Source organism: Gossypium hirsutum, chromosome D13 (genome assembly GCF_007990345.1).
Source record: "Gossypium hirsutum isolate 1008001.06 chromosome D13, Gossypium_hirsutum_v2.1, whole genome shotgun sequence".
Lineage (NCBI taxonomy): Eukaryota > Viridiplantae > Streptophyta > Magnoliopsida > Malvales > Malvaceae > Gossypium > Gossypium hirsutum.
In genome coordinates, this window is record NC_053449.1 from 17,563,527 (window position 1) to 17,583,188 (window position 19,662).

At 33.6% G+C, this 19,662-nt stretch overlaps 1 protein-coding gene and 1 non-coding gene across 3 annotated transcripts; both read right to left on the minus strand.

The window, feature by feature from the left end:
• Positions 1-1,736: 1,736 nt before the first annotated feature.
• LOC121225911 (small nucleolar RNA R71) lies at positions 1,737-1,843 on the minus strand. Its single transcript, XR_005923814.1, has one exon. It is a non-coding gene; the product is annotated as a small nucleolar RNA R71 (small nucleolar RNA).
• An 8,603-nt stretch (positions 1,844-10,446) lies between these two features.
• Positions 10,447-13,885, minus strand: LOC107918805 (receptor-like protein kinase FERONIA). 2 transcript variants are annotated; one of them, XM_016848396.2, is made up of 3 exons: positions 13,739-13,885; positions 13,567-13,641; positions 10,447-13,489 (listed from the first exon to the last, which is right to left on the minus strand). In XM_016848396.2, exons 2-3 carry the CDS (start codon positions 13,578-13,580, stop codon positions 11,062-11,064), a joined length of 2,442 nt encoding a protein of 813 aa, XP_016703885.2. In that variant the 5' UTR covers positions 13,581-13,641; positions 13,739-13,885; the 3' UTR covers positions 10,447-11,061. The 2 variants fall into 2 exon arrangements, with proteins under 2 accessions (XP_016703885.2, XP_016703884.2); XM_016848395.2 differs by having other exon boundaries at positions 13,567-13,885.
• Positions 13,886-19,662: the final 5,777 nt, after the last annotated feature.

The window sequence follows — 19,662 nt, forward strand, 5'->3', positions numbered from 1 at the left end:
GTGTCGATATTGCACCTCGTTTCCCAAACAAGCGGAAAAACCCAATTTTAGGCTTCCTAAACACTCTAAAATCTATAAATATTAACTACAGAAGATCTAAGGGGGCACACAGAGAAGATTGAAGAAAAGACTCGAAGAGCGTCATCGAAATCATCTCAGAAGCGGATCTCCTTCAAGATTGAATATCTTCATTTCATTTCTTTAGAAGCTTATTTGGGTTTCTTTAGGTCTTATTGTTATCTTAACTTTGAGATGTTTCTATTTAGGATTATGAACTAAATTCCCTAGATACCTAGGGAAGATGAAACCTATGATGAATCTTATTATTTGATTTCTAATTTACATGATAAATACTTGATTCTTTTTCTCAATTATGTATGCTTATTTCATGTTTTAATAATCTAAGGATATTAATTCATGTTTATTGTGCTTATTTCAGTGGAGCAAAAGTCATTATTTCAAAGTAGATCTAGCATAATTTAGTGGAATTACATGCAATCCTAGAAATAGGACGACATAAATCTACTAGATTAGAGTCAAATCTAATAAGGGAACCTATAGATCAAGTTAATGACACAATAGGGGTTTTAATTATAAAAAGATTTCAATTAATCAACCTAAAGTCAGTTGTTCTTACTCTCGAAAGAGATTTTAACATAATTTAGGGATTTCTATAGATCAAGGCAGAAGTGAATAAATCTTTTAATTCAAATCCATAATAATAAGTGAAGTCTAGGTGGATTCTTTCCTGGGTATTGTCTCTCTCATTGGTATCTTCGGTTATTTTCCTATTTTGTTCTCTGTTGCATTCTTAGTTAAATTAGTTTAGTAATTTATATTAAAAACAATCACTCCAGTTTGTCCGCTAAATAATAGAAAAATTGTAATTACTAGTACTTTTAATCCTCGTGGATACGATATTCCTTACTCACCTTAACTATACTATTGTTTGATAGGTGTGTTTGCCTCAGTCGTATTTATAGTTAGTTTAGTGATCATGAAGTTTTTGGTGTCGTTGCCAAGGACTAAAATATTAGGAACAGTAGATTTTTATTAGTTTAGCCAGTTCTTTCTATTGTATTTTATTTTTCTTTTTTTAGGTTATTTTTTGTTTTCTAATTTTTCTTTTATTTGCTTCTGGCAGGTTCCTTTAGTTTATGACTAGAAGAAACCCGTCAGGACCATTATTGTTTGACAATAAAATTGAAAGTATAGCTCGCAGAAATCGTAGAGAAGCAAGGTAGAGTCAACATAATATAATAGACAAGCAAGAGGATGTTATTACTATTACAGAGGAGATGGGTGATAATCAGAATAATTAGCTACCTACTATGGTTGTTGCGAATCCTGCAAATCCAGATCCTACCCCTCGTACTATGTACGATTATACCAAGCCCACTCTAACTGGGGCTAAATCGAGTATTGTAAGACCGACCATTGTTGTGAATAACTTCGAATTGAAGCCGAACTCCATTCAAATGATTCAACAGTTTGTTCAATTTTATGGTTTGCAAGACGAAGATCCAAATACTCATTTGGCTAACTTTCTGGAAGTCTGTGATACTTTCAAGATAAATGGCATTTCTGACGATGTCATTCGCCTACAGTTGTTTCCCTTCTTGTTGAGGAATAAAACTAAACAGTGGTTGAATCCTTTACCACAAGGTTCTATCACTACTTGGGACCAAATGACTGAGAAATTCCTACTAAAGTACTTTCCACCGGTAAAAATGACCAAGTTGAGGAATGATATCTCTTCCTTCGTTCAAATCAACTTAGAAACCTTATATGATGCATGAGAGAGGTATAAGGACACATTGAGAAGGTGCCCTCACCACGGGTTACCTTTATGGCTACAGGTTCAAACCTTCCACAACAGTTTGAATCCCTCAACTAGACAGTTAATCAATGCAACAGCCGGTGGTACTCTTAATAATAAAACACCTGAAGCGGCTTATGAGTTTATAGAGGAGATGATTCTGAATAATTATCAATGGCAAGTCATGAGGACGAAGTTGATGAAAGCAGTCAGTGTTTTCAACTTAGATGCGGTCACCATGTTATCAAATTAGGTAGAACTTTTAAATAACAAAATTGATGCTTTGTGTGTTTCTACGCAGGTACAGCCGGTGATGCAGTGTGATACGAATGGAGGAGGAATGAACAATCCAGAATATCTACCCTATGGACCTAGCATAGAGAACGAAAAAATAAATTATATAGGTAATAATTCTAGGCCTCAAAATAATCCTTACAGTAATACCTATAATGAAGATTGGACGAACTACCCCAATTTTTCTTGGGGTGTTCAAGGACACCAAAGACCATAACCCCCTCCAGGTTTCCAACAACGACCTTACCAGCAAGAGAAAAAGTTGAATCTCGATGAGATGTTGACGAATTTTATTTTGGTGTCAGAAACCCATTTCCAAAATAGTGAAGCAACACTTAAAAATCAGCAAGCGTCAAATCAAGGACTCGAGAATCAGAGCAGTCAACTTGCTAAACTGATTTTAGAACTACCACAAGGTAGCTTGCCTAGTAATATTGAAACTAACCCAAGGGAGCAACTTCATGCAATTACTATTTGAGATGAAGAAGGGTTAGTTGAATCTGAACCAGAACTGATGCAAGAAATTATGGTAAGTAACGGTAAGGTTGAGGTAAGCCAAAATGAACAAAAACTAGTCGGTAAGGAATATAAACCTCGAGTGTCATATCCTAACGCGACGAAGAAAGACCACACGAATGAACAATTTGGTAAATTTCTTAAACTTTTGAAAAAAATACATATTAACTTACCGTTTATTGAAGCTCTTTCGCAGATGCCCGATTCCGTTAAATTTTTAAATGAGCTTTTGGCAAACAAACGAAAGTTAGATGACTTGTTGCATGTGAAGCTAAATGCAGTATGCTCATCCATTTTTCAAAATAAAGTACCTAACAAATTTAAAGATCCAAGGAGTTTTACTATTCCTTGTTTAATTGGTAGTTTAAATATTAATAATGCTTTGGCTGATTTAGGGGTGAGTATTAATGTCGTGCCCTATAAAATTGATAAATTCATATTCCCAGTTGATTTTGTTGTTTTAGACATGGATGAGAGTAATGAAAAACCTTTAATTTTAGGAAGACCCCTTTTAGCAACTGCTAGAACAATTATTGATGTTGGTACAGGTGAGTTAGTACTTCGTGTGTAACACCCGAAACCCAACCTAGACGTTATGGCCGTATCTGGCAATGTCACACAATAGTGTTTTTGAAACCTCGTTGTTACGTGGAAAACATTCCATATTATTATCTTTAGTAACCCTTTGTTAGAACTTAGGAAGTCATCTTTATTCATTTAAAACATTTGTTTTGAAACATCCTTCGTTGCGGAAGCTTTAATAAAATAGTCTAAGTGATCATGCGTTTAGAAACTACTTTAACTTTTTGAAAACCGAATTTCCTACGACCAGTAGGTATAAATCCATAAAGTAAAATAAATAAATAAAGACCCAAAATTTAAAACCAAAGTCCCAGAGGGTCCTTAATTTACAACCCAAATAATCAATAATAATTAAATCATAAAATGTAAATTGAAAACCACGAAGTCCAAAAATTTCTGTGGTCACCGCTGAGTCCTCCGTCGCACCGATCTGTCTAAGTTTGGGGATTATCTGTGCACATTAAACAAAAAGGATGAGTTTACGTAAACTCAATGTGTAACCCCGCATAAACAAACAAGCAATCAATATTCACAGTGCACAGTTGAACAGTCTTGGGCCTAAGCCCTTTCAGTATCAGTGACAGTTTGGGCCTTAGCCCATCTCAGTACAGTGTCAAAAATGCAGTAGGGCCTTAGCCCATCACAGTATCAGTAGCAGTAATAGTTATGCAGTAGCAAAATCCTACCCATCCAGCCTCTACAGACCATCTTTGTCCAACCCTACACTCCATGTGGGGATATAATCAACCCACCGATCCCTACACTCCAAGTAGTACCAAATGCGGCACAAAACAGTAGTTTGCAGCTGAGCTGCCAGTAAATTAGACTTAAAGCCTTTCAGTACACTTCCTCCAAATAACAACCCCCAACCCAATGCAATGCAACATACAATGGAAGAGATGCTATTATGCAATTTCAGTACATATATTCGGTTCAGATATTAACATGCTCAGTACATATATCATTTAGTCAATTTCACACATTTAGGGGTTTAAGTAGCACTTACTGACCTTACAGTAGGTTCATAGTTGACTTGGGTGACCCGTGTAACCTTAGAAACATTTCGATAAAAATGGGCCCACACGATTGTGTGTGCCCGTGTAGCCCACTCGGCCCAACTTGTCATTGGCCGTGTGATCCATTTTTAATGTAACCCATGCTAGCTAAATATTCATATATGTTTTCACTATTTACTTATATATTCATTCAAAGCTGTCTACTTGAGTCATTGTCCCTAAATTATTTATATCATAAGCTACAGAATTCCAAATTAAGATCCGCTTGATTTTTTCGAGACTAGACTCAAATACCTTTCTACCGTAAAATTTTCAGATTTTATAGTTTATCAAATAAGTACAGTAAAATCTTCAAACCTATCCCAATTATATTGTTTGACATCTTCAACCTTCCTTACTAAAAATTATTTATCTCTTAGAAAGGAATTTGGATGATGTTTTTGTTTGTTTCTTTTGAAAATAGACTCGTTAAGGATATAAAAATATAAATTTAAGCCCCTAAATATTTTTTACAATTTTCGATGATTTTCCAAATTTAGAATAGGGGAACCAGAACCCATTTTGACCTTGTCTCACAAAATTCATTATATCTCATAACTTACAATTTCATTGCTTACACTATTTCTTCCATGAAAAACTAGACTCAATAAAATTTAATTTCATATTTTATTCAACCACTAAATCAATTTCCACTATTTTTTATGATTTTTAAAAATTAGACTACTGCTGCTGTCCAAAACTATTTTAGTGCAGAATGTTGATTTCCAAGTTTATAACACCCTTATTTCATTTCTCTACAATTTTTCGTATCATTTTTCTCTTATTTCTCTTATTTCTCAACAGTAAGAAATTTTGTCTTTTTTTCAAATCCCATTTTCTGCGTTTCGGGTACACACCTGGTATCATTTCTGATGCGCAACCACTCCTAAGCCTCCAGAACCTAAAAATCGACCAACAAATCTCCAGATTAATCACTTAATTCATTTTTTAACCAACCAATTTTGGAAGGAACTCGACCAAAAACCTAACAAAACCCTTACCTCGCTTGAGTAACCATGACTTTGCACAATCATAGCATCGATTCAAAACCACCAGCCCCTTGATTAACTCCTAAACACCAAGAAGGAATCCCCCTTTCAAAGATTAACCAAGAACGATTAACAATAGACAAAACCGTTACTTACCGAACACACGCAACCAACGATGAACAACCAAATCAATTGGAAAATAAAGAAAGAAATGGAGGGGGAAAAATAATGGAAATTTCGGCAGCAGCTAGGGGAAAGAATTGGCAAAGGAGGGAAAAAAAGAAGAAAACGTCAGAAAAAGTTGGGTAATTGGAGAGAAAACTGAAACTCTACTTTTTTCTGCAACAAAAAGATAATCAGATTATTTTCTGAAACCTCTCCCCCATTATCTCCTAAAATCACTCCCTATTAACCCACTAAAACACAACTACTTAGAATTTTGCCCTAACACAACTCTTAGCCGAAATTGGAGCAAAAATATTGTATTCACACCATCATAGAGAATTGAACACAATTCCTCTTTCACATCAACACTTCACTTATCCACCAGACTAGTAGGCCCATTCTATTAATTATTTGCCAACTTTTACTTAAAAGCCTACTGACCAAAGATAGGGCTTATTCATAAAAATACCAAAATTTGCCCAAGTTCTGGCTTGAACTTGAGACCTCTCACACACCCAGAACACTTAACCACTGAAGTAGATACACAGTTGTGTCACACCTTCGCAAGAACAAAAATAAAAATTATGGGGCGTTACATCGTGTAGGTGACGAAACGATTACTCTCCAAGCTCGTGATTTTGTTAAGAAATCTAATGATTAAGATGATTTTATAAGTATTGTTAATATGAGTAACCATGTGGCTCAAACTTCTTTGTAGGAAACCCCTCGGAAGAACGTGACGGAGCCACATTTCAATCCATGCGACAAAAATAGAACGACTCATGATGAATGAACGTTGCAAATCAATGAACTAGATGAATGACGAACACATGTTAAGGAGAAACCGAAAAAGCACGATGAAGAGTTAAGGAGACGCCATGATAAGCATGTGGATGGAATGAAACAATTTAAGGTTGGGGACAAGGTACTACTTGATAGAATGGATCCTCGGATTGTCACTTCGGAGCTTGATGCGAACAGATCAAATCCTTTTACGGTACTGAATGTCTTCCCGTACGGTATAGTCGAGGTAACTCATTCTGGATTTGGAAAATTTAAGCTAAAAAGTACTCGACTTAAACCTTATGTTGGTAATAGAATAGATAATGAGAAAGTGGAATTTCAACTCCGTGAACCACCGTGACCTTGCGAATGCGAGGTAAGTTAAGCTTAGACTTTAAATAAGCGCTTCTCGAGAGGCAACCTGAGTGTTAACACGTCTAATTCTTTTAATTTAATTTAATTTTATTTTATTTTATTTTTAAAACTAATTAATTTTCAAAATTTAAAAAATAATAATAAAGTGTTTTTGACCTACACGGCCTCGACACAAGGGAGTGTCTCAGGCCGTGTACACTATAAGGGGTTCAATAGTGAGCTACAGGGCCTGGCGACATGGTCGTGTGACCCACATGGCCTAAACACACGGGCATGTCCTTGGACGCATGCATACTAGGACTTAAATTTTCAAAAATTTGACGGTTACACGACCGTGTGAAACATGGAGCTATTTTTTTTCAAAGTCAGAGAGTTGCACGGGCAGAAAACACGGCCAAGCCACACGGGCCTGTGGGATCTCACATGGGCGTAAGAGAATCGAAGGAAAACACACATGGTCGTGTGTACCACACGAACTGGACACACGGGCGTGTCCATGGCCGTGTGAAAACTGGGTTAATTTTTAATTGCACATGGGCTGAACATACTCCACACGACCATGTGCCCAAACCTTAGAATTCGTTTCTCAATTTGTCTTTTTCTTCTTCCCCAACCAAGCTACCCATTTTTTTTATTTGTTATATTATTTATTTTTAAATTTATTTTACTTTTTCTACTATTTCTATTATTTTTAGTATTTTTTTACTATTATTATAATTACCTTTAAATGTATCTGTATCATTGAGTTTATTATTATTATTATTATTTTCGTTTTATTTTTATTTTATTTTATTTTTATTTATCTTTTTTTAATTTTGTTTTAGTTGCTTTATTTTTTTAATTTTTTCTCAAACTTATTTTAATTATTATCTTTTGAAAAATATTTTTAAGGTTGTTTCTAATCGAGTTATAACCCCTTAATCTTCTCTATTATTTGTGTTTATTTTCTTATTAGTTTGCTCGGAATCATGTGTTACATTTAGATTTGACTACAATTCTGATTTTCACTATTATGGGAATTTCATCCAATATTCAGGGCAGTTTTAGTTTTCTCCCTCTTTTATGATATTCTGTTTATATTATGATTATATATGTTTGTACATTGAGGACGATGTACATCTTAAGTGTGGGGAGGTTATTTATATAATTATTAGAAAATCCCAGAATTATGTCTTGTGTTTAAGTAATTTTCTCATACTTCTATTAGAATAAATTTTTATCGATTTGTGATTTTTATTAATATGTTTTGGATTAAATTCATAGATATTTATGCATTGGTTGTTTTAAAATTTAAGACATGAGAGATTCAAGCATGATAAGTTTATTTTTTAAAATTAAAAATATTAGGTTGTTTCTCTGAATTGAGGTATTATCTTGAAGTTTTAAATTTATAAGTTTGACATCAAAAACTATAATTTTTTGTGTGAGATTTTGAGCCTTTAGAGCATACATTTTTCTTGCTCATTTTATTATTGGTTATGAGTGTGTCAATTTGACTTGTTATTTTAGAACTTGCGTCGATTATACATGTCGAAACTACACCTTTGGTTTGATATACTGAGATGATAAAGGCACTTAGATTTTAACCCACTTATTCCATAAAAAGGCTACGTACATAATTAACCCTTAGTGAACCCCATTGAGCCTAACACACCGTTTCTTGATTTACCCATTAATGTTAACCCATAACTCATGTTTTTCTCGTTGAGAATTCTTTCCCATTTTATTGACTCCCTTTTTATCGAGATTTGATTTGGTTTATTGCCTAATTAAGCCTTTTGTTTAATTTATTGTAAAAAAAATGCAGAAAATATCAAAGAAAAAAATATTGATTATATTTTAGTTCTATGATTGAGCTTGAACAGTTAAATTCATATTTTGGAAAGAAGCTCGTGTTGTTCTTGAACAGTTTTCGATTGATGTAATTGTGTTTTAATTCAACATTTGTTATTTTTTTAGTTTGATAATTTATTAATTCTATCTCGATTTTAACCAACTTTTTTAGCCTTTCTCCACACCCTTAACCTAAGCCCCATTACAACATTTTAAAGACCTTTTGATTTGTGTATCATCTCATTTTATAGTGGTGGAGATTTGATTTTCATGCAAGCCTTTGGTAATAACTTTTCATGTTTGACTATTGAGTGCTTATTCTTGAACCTTAAACACTTTGAGTGATTTGAGTGGATCTTTTGTGAGGATGTCGATTCTTGTCGATTTTGAATTCAAGGTAATTACTTAGATAAGGGGAAATATCTATGTTTTGATGCTTTAAAAATATTCGATTTGGATTGTTTGAATCTTTAGTGCTCTTTTAGTTGAATTATCAATGTATGATTTTTTGTGAATTATGACAAAACATCATTGATGAGAATATGAATTGAGAAAGATTAATTTTAATTGTAAGTTAAGGATTTTGCTTGAGGACAAACAAACGCTTAAGTGTGGGGATATTTGATAAGCTATAAAAGTAACATATTTAATCTCATTCTTAATGCATTTTTGGATGATTAATGATGTAAATTAGTGAATTTGATGCTCCTAATCCCTTAAATTCATGTTTCTATACTTAAGAGAGCATTTGGGAGCGAAAAGAATGAAAAATGAGCAAAAATCAGACGAATAGAGCTGTTTCCAAGATCCACACGGCCTGGGCACTTCCGCACGGGCTGGCCACATGCCCGTGTGAGCCACACGAGCTGGGCACATGCCCATGTGCCAGCCCGTGTCGATATCGCACCTCGTTTCCCAAACACATGGATTCCCCTAATTAAAAGAGATATTAACATAATTAAAAGAGCCAGTTGTTCTTACTCTTGAAAGAGATATTAACATAATTTAGGGATTTCTACAGATCAAGGCACAAGTGAATAAATCATTTAATTCAGATTCATAATAATAAGTGAAGTCTAGGTAGATTCTTTCCTGGGTATTGTCTCTCTCATTGGTATCTTCGGTTATTTTCCTATTTATTCTCTGTTGCATTCTTAGTTAAATTAGTTTAGTAATTTTAGATTAAAAACAATCACTCCAATTTGTTGGCTAAATAATAGAAAAACGGTAATTACTAGTACTTTTAGTCCTTGTGGATACGATATTCCCTACTCACCACAACTATATTATTGTTCGATAGGTGTGCTTGCCTTAGTTGTATTTATAGTTAGTTTAGTGACCATCAGCAGCGGTCAGTGAGACCAGGAGGGTATCCTGTTGAGTAAAACTTGTGTCAAGCGGTGAGACTTGAAGGGTATCCATATGCCTAGGTGAGACCTAAAGAGTAGCTTAGGTGGTAATCCTTAGTGAAGGTACAAGGATTAATGACCCTAATAAGACCTCTAAGGATGGTAAATACTTAATTAAGAGTAATTATTGACTTAGTTAATAATTAGGCAACACAATTGATTCTAGGCTAATTAGCTCACGTAGTCAAAACTAGGAATAAGAAAATCCGAATAAATTAACCTAGGTTTAGATTTCATCTTAATTAATTTAATTAACTTTATAATGGTTGTTTAAATTGGAGTTTACACTACTAATTCGTGACACTAGTAGATTAGTAATTATTTTAAGTGATTGATTTAATAACAGTTTTCTCTAAATATCAATCTCTTGAGTACGATCATCAAAATACTTACCGATGTTCTGTTATAACACTTCTATATTACTACCTAATATGTTCGCTCGCAGAAATCGTACTTAACTTTTTTTTCTTTATTTTTTGCACGATTTTAAACCTTAAACGTTAGCACGTTAAAGTGCGGTCAATATTTCCGCCACCAAATTATATATGAATTCACCATTTATTATTTGAATTGTCATCAATAATAAAATAATATTCATGAAAAAAAAGATACCATCGCAATATTAATGGCATATAATATTGTTAGCTAATATTAGGATGAATGTCAATAATACATACTATATCCTGCTTTCAACCCATCCATCTTTTCTTTATACATAATTTACAATAATCACAATATGTACTTGAAAAAGTTTACAATATGTACCACAAGAAAATGTTATATACAACTATACATTTATTTCAAGCTCTAGATATCTTATTTTGTATTTACATGAAGGGAATTTAACATTTTGGGATCATTAATGGACTTCTTTAACTAGTTGGCATTATGACCTGAGACTTCACCTTCTGACTTTGTGGAAAGTTTGAACACTTGATAGACGATGGATTATGCGTGGCATTATTGATAGGATTTGAACCTTTAACCTAGAGTATATAGATCACTAGAGTGAAGGCATGATACCACTTGATTTAGCCAAAATTCCATTTCGACCCAAGAATAATACCACATGTTTAGGGAGTCCAATGCCCCAAGAGCTGAAAATCCCCTGAAACATATCTAAGTATTTGATGCTATCTAATCTGTATCTCACATTCCTCCTAACAATCTGCACAGATTCCAATTCCCCTGCATCGCATTCTATTTTGTTGATACTGTTCTGTTGATTACGGACTTAGTTTTCATCGTCCACTAGACATCAACATATCAGAGAACTCCACACCTATCATCAAATCTGAGCAGCTTTCTGGGTATAACCCCTTGGGCGATGACTCGTTCGACTCATTATCCTGGCTCATTTGCAGTAGCTCTAAGCTGTAAAGCACCTCACTCATGGATGGCCGCTTCACCTCTTTCTTAGCCAAGCATTGTTTCGTGATCTTCACAAAGTTCCCAACAGATTCCAATGAGATCTTCCCTTTCAAACTTTGATCCAGGAGTTGATCAACATCTCCCTTCTCAAGGCAATCTGATGCGGGTGGAATAAGACTTTCGTGATCATCGTCGCCATTGCTGCCGCTGTTCTTGTCGTTCTCCGTTTTCAGATTCAGCGGCGGCGCCCTTCCGGAGAATACTTCCAACAGAACCAACCCAAATGAATACACATCAGTTTGAGAACCAATGTGGATACTGTAGCCATCACTGTTGTGCGATGCCATGGTAAACCCAAAGCTCAAGATCTTGGCTGTCCAGTTTTCATCCAACAAGATACTGGAAGTACTGATATCACCATGTACGATGGGTCGATTTTTGCCGGTGTGCAGGTAGTGCAAGCCTCTTGCAGCTCCAACACAAATTTCAAGCCTCTGGTTCCATGACAGATGCTTCGAATGATCATGAAGATGATCAGAAAGGGTACCATTATCCATGTATTCATACACCAGGATCTTCTCAGAGTCCTCTTGGCAGTAACCTAAAAGAGAGACGATGTTGTGATGGTGAGTTTGAGAGAGCATTTTTATCCCTTCTTTGAAATCTTGTTCTGATATTTCTTTAATCCCTCGAAGGATAGCTACTTCAGTACCATTTATTTCACCTTTGTAAACCTTTCCCATGTCCAAGTTGTAAATAACCAGTGATTCATCGAAGTTGTTAGTTGCCTTTGTAATATCATCAGCATGAAAATTATTGCAGGGGGATGAATCCTTGGTGTTCTTCATCTTCCATTTTCTCCTTGTTTTGATAAATATTAAAACAAAGAGACATAAAATAAATAGTAAACCCCCGCTAATTGAGTACTTAATCCGATTTTGCAATCCTTTCTTGGACTTTTTTGATAGTGCAGGGGAAGAAGCCTGTTGGATATTAGACTCATCTAAGGGAGGGTTAAATCCAGCAAGGTTGCCATCATAGTTGCTGATCTTGAATATCTCCAATCCATTTAAGATCGCATCATAGTACTCTGGCTTTACTTGGATGTTGGGGTGTAGCTCGAGCCATAAGTCCTGCTTTCGGGCAGCTTGCAACGGAACCATCACGATGTAGTCTCGATAGACAGCAACACCATGCCCTTTACTCCATACAATCACATCTGCCTGTGTTTCAGCTGTTTGATTATTGATGAATATGAAAAACACCCTCTGGTTCCCCAAGGTCATATCGGGCACAATCTCACAGAAATGGAGCCTTACTAGATACAAAAAACCAGTATCAACCGGAAAGAACCAGCTCAAGTTGTAGTTCATGTTGATCTCGTTGTACTGACCCATTGATCGGGCAGTTCGATATACATCTTCGGGTGCTGTATAAGCCGGAACCGTCTTGGGATATTGAATTGAAACAGTGGTATCATAATCAAGCTGGCCGAAAGCAGCTCCGAATATGTAACTGGCATCATCGTTCCAAGTTCGGAACATCCCCGTATCTTGATCCGGAGAAATGGTTTGGCCTCCTACGTTTGCTCTGTAAACCATTTCCAGGGCAAACTTGTTGTCAATTGCAAGCATGTTATTATGGAAGCCAACGAAAGGAAGGGACACGTCATCGCCACGAATGTAAAGCTGAAGCGGCATCGAAACAACTTCGATTCCGTTTACGAAGCCATAAGCATTAGGAGGATTTGAAGTTGGGCTGAATATCAACTCCAGTGTATGATTTTCAACATAAACGATGAATTCCTTGAAAAAGTGATCGGTTTTCAAGTATTTGGCAGTAAGGTAGCAACTGAAGTTTCTCAAGAGTGTGTAGCGACCGGCTGTGACAGTGAGAAAAGATTGAGAAGCGTTGAGACCCTGATAAGAATCTGAATAGAAGTGGAGACGAATGAACTTTGGGCCTGGGGTGACATTAAAGGTGTACGAAAATTTGGTATAGAAAAGCCTTGCAGTGATGTAAGGGACTGTCATTCCTTTAGAGGCAGTGGTGATAATGGAGTCGCTATCTGAATTAGAAGCAATGAACTGTGAGCCGATGTCAGATGACCAGTTCCTTCCCAAAGATAGGCTTTGCTTTGCTGAAGAACCACAGTCGAGAAATATGCTTTCTGTTCGAAGATAAGCTAAGCTTTCTGCAGACACAAACGTTCTTCGACGAATGTGGAAACTTAAACCCAGAAATATCAAACTGAAATATGCCCAAAATTGACTCAACCTCATAATATGGTAGGCTTTGCTGCAACAAAAGAGCCATAGTTTAGAACAATATTTTCCAATGGAACATGCTAATTCTGCAGAATTATGCATAGATACCTGTTGGTAATCATCCTTTATCTGATTCAGTTTAATCCAGCAAATTTTGATAGGTAGAGAGATTACTGATCACATCTGCAATTACAGTTAGAATTACATTATATTAAACTAAGCAAAAACACCACTTGTTTTATAAGATTACTAGCATCTCCTTAGAAGAATCATCGAGCACCTGCAGCCCCTCTTTCTTGTTCAAGACCATTTTAGTTATATGGTCAACAGTTGGTTATCCTCCCTTGAAATGTATTGCAAACGCTAGCCTGACATACATCAAAAATTATTGAATACATCTAATTAAAATAGAACTCGATGTTGCCAATAAAATTAATATAAGACCACATGTATAAATAAGATAAAGGTTCTCTCTTCGGCTCTGTCTTATTGTTTGACTCCACTTGCTTGAAATTTTACATGAAAATTAAGTTTTAACTAATTTTATACAAAACATTATAATTAATACAAAAATGATATGTTTCTTGATATATAAACAGTAATAGGTGTTAGTTGAATGATTACCTAATGGTATCCTAAATTTCAATTAAAAATGACTAGAACAACCAATAAGGTAAAGACTTTGTTTAGTATTATTTTTTAAAGAAACTTTTTAAGATCGAAACCACTTTTGTGATAAAACTAAATCATTTTTTTAACTTTTGAGTTAGAAAAAATTGATTTTAGAAACAAATTATATTTTTAAGCTTTATTTATAATTTAATGTATTTTATGTAATATTTATATTAGATATAAAATAAATTCTATTGAAATTTATTTCAAATATATAAATTATCTATTTAAAATTGTAATAGTTCTATTTTACTATTTAAAATATAATTTATATATTCAAATTGAATTTTACAAATAACTAATATCAAATGCTTGAAAATATTTAAAATTTGTATTTAATATATCATAATATTAATGAATGAGTTATAATAATTTATTTTTATTTTTATTGTAATATATCATAATATTAATGAATTTAAACATTATTTTTACAGTACTTTTTGACAATAATATTAAACACTTGAATTTTAAACAAAACCTTTCAAAAATGTTTTTCACAACAGTTTTCATAAGAACTTTTTAGAAACAATACTAAATTAGCCCATAATTTTTTTTAGTGCAATTTGTCATCATTGTTGTCATATTTTTTATTTAAAAAATTTGGATTTATTCTTTTATAACTCACAAGGATTTTAAGAAGCAATTAATTGGTTCAGATCTTATTGAATATTAATCAAGGACTCTTTTAAAGACTTTTGGTGTGATGGATTTTTCTTAAATAAAGAGATCCAATTTTTAAAAATAGTCTACCCTTAGAAAATTTCAGTATATTCGATTCTTTCTTAAAGACTTGAACACAATTCAAGAGGATTGAAGTTGATACTAATTGATGTTTCACAAGCCATTAATGCGTATTTAAAAAAATACATGTTTATATGTTTTAAAATGAAAGGAAGAGAGCAATTAATTTGTTCATTGAAAAAAATTTTCTTAGTATATATTCATTGTAAACAAGTTGTTTTCCTCCATTAATGTTTAAGGACTCCTTTGGATGGGCGGTATGTTTACCTGCAGTTAATGTAAAAATAGTAGTGACGGTGAGATTAGATATTGTAGCGATACTGTAGCGTGAGACAAAAAGAAAGCTAAATGTATCGCACCGAAAATAAACACCCATCCAAATCCTATAAAGGCTAGATAAATTAGATTTGATATATTCGATGATTAGAGTTGTGGTGGGTAGAGTCTATTGGAACATTTTCAAATATTTATAGTGTTCCAACAATCTAATTATATTAGAAAATGAGTAAAGATAGTGCCTTGATGCACACCTTGGAGCCTTGTGCTATTTCTTCATTTTATATTCGAGTTTCGTTCATGTGTTCGAGATTTTCCTCACTGGAGATTTGTACTGTCAATTTTAAGGTTGTACTTCATGATGACTACTACAACACATGAAAGTGGAACACTAAAGGAGTTGGCTTCCAACTTTATCAAACTTGATTGGTTTGACGGTGTCAATTTCCGACAATGACAAAAAAAATGCACTTTTTATTATCAACTTGAAGATTGTCTATGTTTTGGATACTCCAAGACGGGGAGAGAATGAAAACGAATCTGTTGTTGCAACCCGATAAAGGAAAAAATGGGACAATGTTGATTACATGTGCATAGGCCACATATCAAATGGTTTATCTGATGGTTTTTTTGACACCTACTAGAATGAGGCCACCGCTAAGAAATTATGGGACAAATTGGAAAAAAGATACATGACCAAAGATGCTACAAGTAAGAAATTTCTTGTAAGTCATTTCAATACTTATCAAATGGTTTATGGTCGTTTTGTTAGAAACAATTTTGTGATATTGAAAAAATGTTCAATCAGTTTAAGCAATATGATATGAAAATGAATGAAATGATTATTGTATCATCCATTATAGACAAACTTCCTCCATCTTGAAAAGGCTTTGGCAAATCATCTTCGTATTGAAGAAGAATATCAAAAGCAAGACTAGAACTTAAATTCTGAAAATGCAAAGGTTCATGTTATGAATGAAGTATAGACTACTAAACCATCCAAAAGAAAGTTCAAACAGACTGATAGAGCGCCTAAGTTCAGAAAGAAACAAAAGGTGATAATGTATGGTGGATTAAGCATCCAAGAGAAAGTTAATTGTAATAATATCTTAAATTAATATGACACGAGATGATAATGCATGGTGGATTGATATTGGAGCAACCAAACATGTGTGCAAAGACAAAAGTATGTTTACAAAGTTCACACAATGTGAAAATGATAATGACTTTTACATGGGAAATTCTTCCACCGCAACAATCAAAGGCAAAGGATCTGTTGAACTACAACTCACTTCTGGAAATGTGTTAACCTTGAATAATGTATATTATGTACCAAAAGTTAGGAAGAATTTAGTATCTGGAAGTTTATTGAATAAGTTTAGTTTCAAACTTATTTTTGAGGCAGATAAGTTTATTCTGTCTCAAGAAGGAATTTTTGTAGGGAAAGGGTATATGTATGAGAGCATGTTCAAACTCAATATTATTAATATGAATAAAAATATTATTTTTGCTTATATGGTTGAATCTTCTTGTTTATGGCATTATAGATTAGGTCATTTGAATTATAAAAAATTGAATGACATGTATAAGTTAGATTTAATTCCTATTTTTAATAATAATATTGAAAAATGCAATACATATATGTTGACTAAAATTACAATAAACATTTTCCATAAGGTTAAAAGGTAACAAAGTTGCTTGATTTGATACATAGTGATTTATGTGACATGCATAATACTCCTACATTAGGTGGAAATAAATATTTTGTTACATTTATTAATGATTGTTCTTGATATTGCTATGTATATTTATTCCATTCAAAAGATGAAGCGCTTAGTAAATTTAAACTTTATAAATCTAATGTTGAACTTTAGTATGAATCATTTATCAAGTGCTTAAGATCGGATAGAGAAGGAGAATACTATAGTCCAAGTTATTTTGAATCTATTGGGATTGTCCATCAAGTTTTAGCCCCTTACACATCACACCAAAACGGTGTAGTTAAAAGAAAAAATAGAGTCTTGACTTAAATGGTAAATTCAATATTGTCATATTCAGGTATTGGACAAGGTTTTTGGGGAGAAGCTATTCTAACGGCTTGTCCTATATTGAATAGAGTTCCTAATAAGGAAACTAAAATAACCCTCTATGAACAATGGAAGAAAAGGAAACCAAACCTTAATTTTTTTAAGGTTTGGGGTTATAGAGCTATTGTCAAAGTTCTAACACGTAAACGTAAAAAGTTGGGTGAAAGAGGAATTGAATGCATACTTATAGGATATGCACATAATAGCAAGGCATATAGGTTCATGGTAATTGAACCAAATGATTCAATTTCAATTAACACTGTTATTGAATAAAGAAATGTCATTTTTTATGAAAATAGATTTAATCCTATTTCAAGACAATTATAGCTCACTATAACGCCCCAAAATATGAATATTTGATTTATTATATTTTGTCAAATAATTTGATTCACTTTAATGGTTAAGTGCTTAGATGTGGGTTCAGGGTTCGGTGTTTGAACTCCCGTGTGAGCAAGAGAGCAATATTTTTGCAATCTCCTGCTTATGTTTCACTAGTAGTGGAATTTGATTGGAAATTGAATGTTGATTGTTGGGTGGTTTTAGTGTACTGGTTATTGAGGGATTTTTGTGGCCAATTAAGTTAGTGGAAGGTTATTTTTGGTTGTTAGATTTTTTCTTTTAAATTACTTGGAATATTTCCCTAAATTTGGACTTGTGTCGTCCCCTTTTACATTCCTTTCTCACTTTTTTTAAATTCTTTCCTTCTTTCCATTCTTTTCTTATTTTCTTTCTCTTTGCTTTGTGACTGTCTTTTGCAACCAATTAGCTTCTTGATGCCTCTATTTTGTCTTGTGAATATTCTTTTAGTGTTGTGTTTAAAGGATTCGGTGGTAAGTATACGGGTTCTAAATTGTTAAATTTGTTATTCATGTTGGTAGTTCTTGCGGGAAGATTTCGATTTCAGGTTTATTTTGGGTATCATTATAATGGTGTTGGATTCTTAGGTGGAGAATCTGACCTGTGCACACATTTTTCGAGCTAGACTACTGTTGAGTTGCTATTTTTTTAAGGTAAGTCGCCAATTGGGAATTTGAGGTCATAATTTTGCTAGACTATGAGCGCAAACATTGTTGAATTTTTACAAATCAAGTTTGGCAAATTGTCTTAATGGATGTTTATTTGACGTGTTTAAGTTCTGGAATTCTTGTGAGTGATTTCGCATCATAAATAAAGCAAGTGTGTAATGAGAAACTCGAAAAACAGCGAACAATGAAAGCCAAAAAATTGCACTGTCGATGCCACATGATCGTGTGCCAGGCCGTGTGGTAGGTCGTGTATGACACACAACCATGTGATAGACCTGGTGCTGGATCGTGTGAGACACACAGTTTGGGCTATTTAGATCGTGTGGGCCATACGGGCGTATGGGCCCAAAATTCTACATCTTTCCTTAAGGCCGTAAACATCATTTGGATCGATCATAGGTCTTCCGTAGGGTTGATATGTTATTAATTGAGCTATAAAACATGAGTTTTGACTATTTGTTAGCGAAAAAATTGATATAAATACGTATGTTTTAATTTATATAAGATAGGTAAAATCTATTATAAGTTGTGTATAATCTGAAAAGTATTATATTTTTTCTGTATATCTCATTATAAACATGTACATCATAAACTTATATGATATCTGTTAGTACTACAGTAACATCTTGATTTTGAGTCTAGTCAGAATAGTGGTTTTAGGACCACAAATCCGATGAGAAAAAAATTTTGTTTTATTATATTTTAATGGTCTATGATTTCAAAAAATGATTTCGTGAAAATTTCGTTCGAAAATTTCGACGTGTGGGCACTCAATTTAGTCAAAAGGACTAAATTGTTCAAAGTGCAAAAGTTGAGTTCTACATGTTAGAGGTGTCCAATTGTTATGAAATTTTAAATTGGAGGTTCTTATATGGTAATTAGACCATTCGTTAATTTGGTACACAAAAATGGATATGGTTAGGCATGTTTGCAAAATTTTTCATTAAGGGCATTTTGGTTATTTAATTATTAAAATGAATTAAAAACAAAATTTAAAAGCCAATTTTTGTCCATCTTCAACCCCATGTCCGAATTTCACAAGGGAAAACCATGTCTAGGATTTTTCAAGCTTCCAAGCTCGATTGTAAGTCTATTCTAGCCCCGTTTTTAACGTTTTTTACGTTTTTGGGGTCCCAGTAACTTGATTTAGCTTGTTCTAGCAATAATTTAACCTAGGGTTCATATTTGGAAAAATACCCATAGGTGAAATGTGTTTATTTTGATGTTTTATGGTAGAATATGAAGCTTGAAATTATGTTAAACAACTTTTTCTAAGTGATTTTAAGTGAAAACAAGTAAAACGATATAATTGGTAAAAATACCTAATGTTCATAAGTGTTAGAGTGGAATTTGATGTTTCCATAGAAGGGAAAAATGTTCAGCATGTCATAAAACATAAGAAT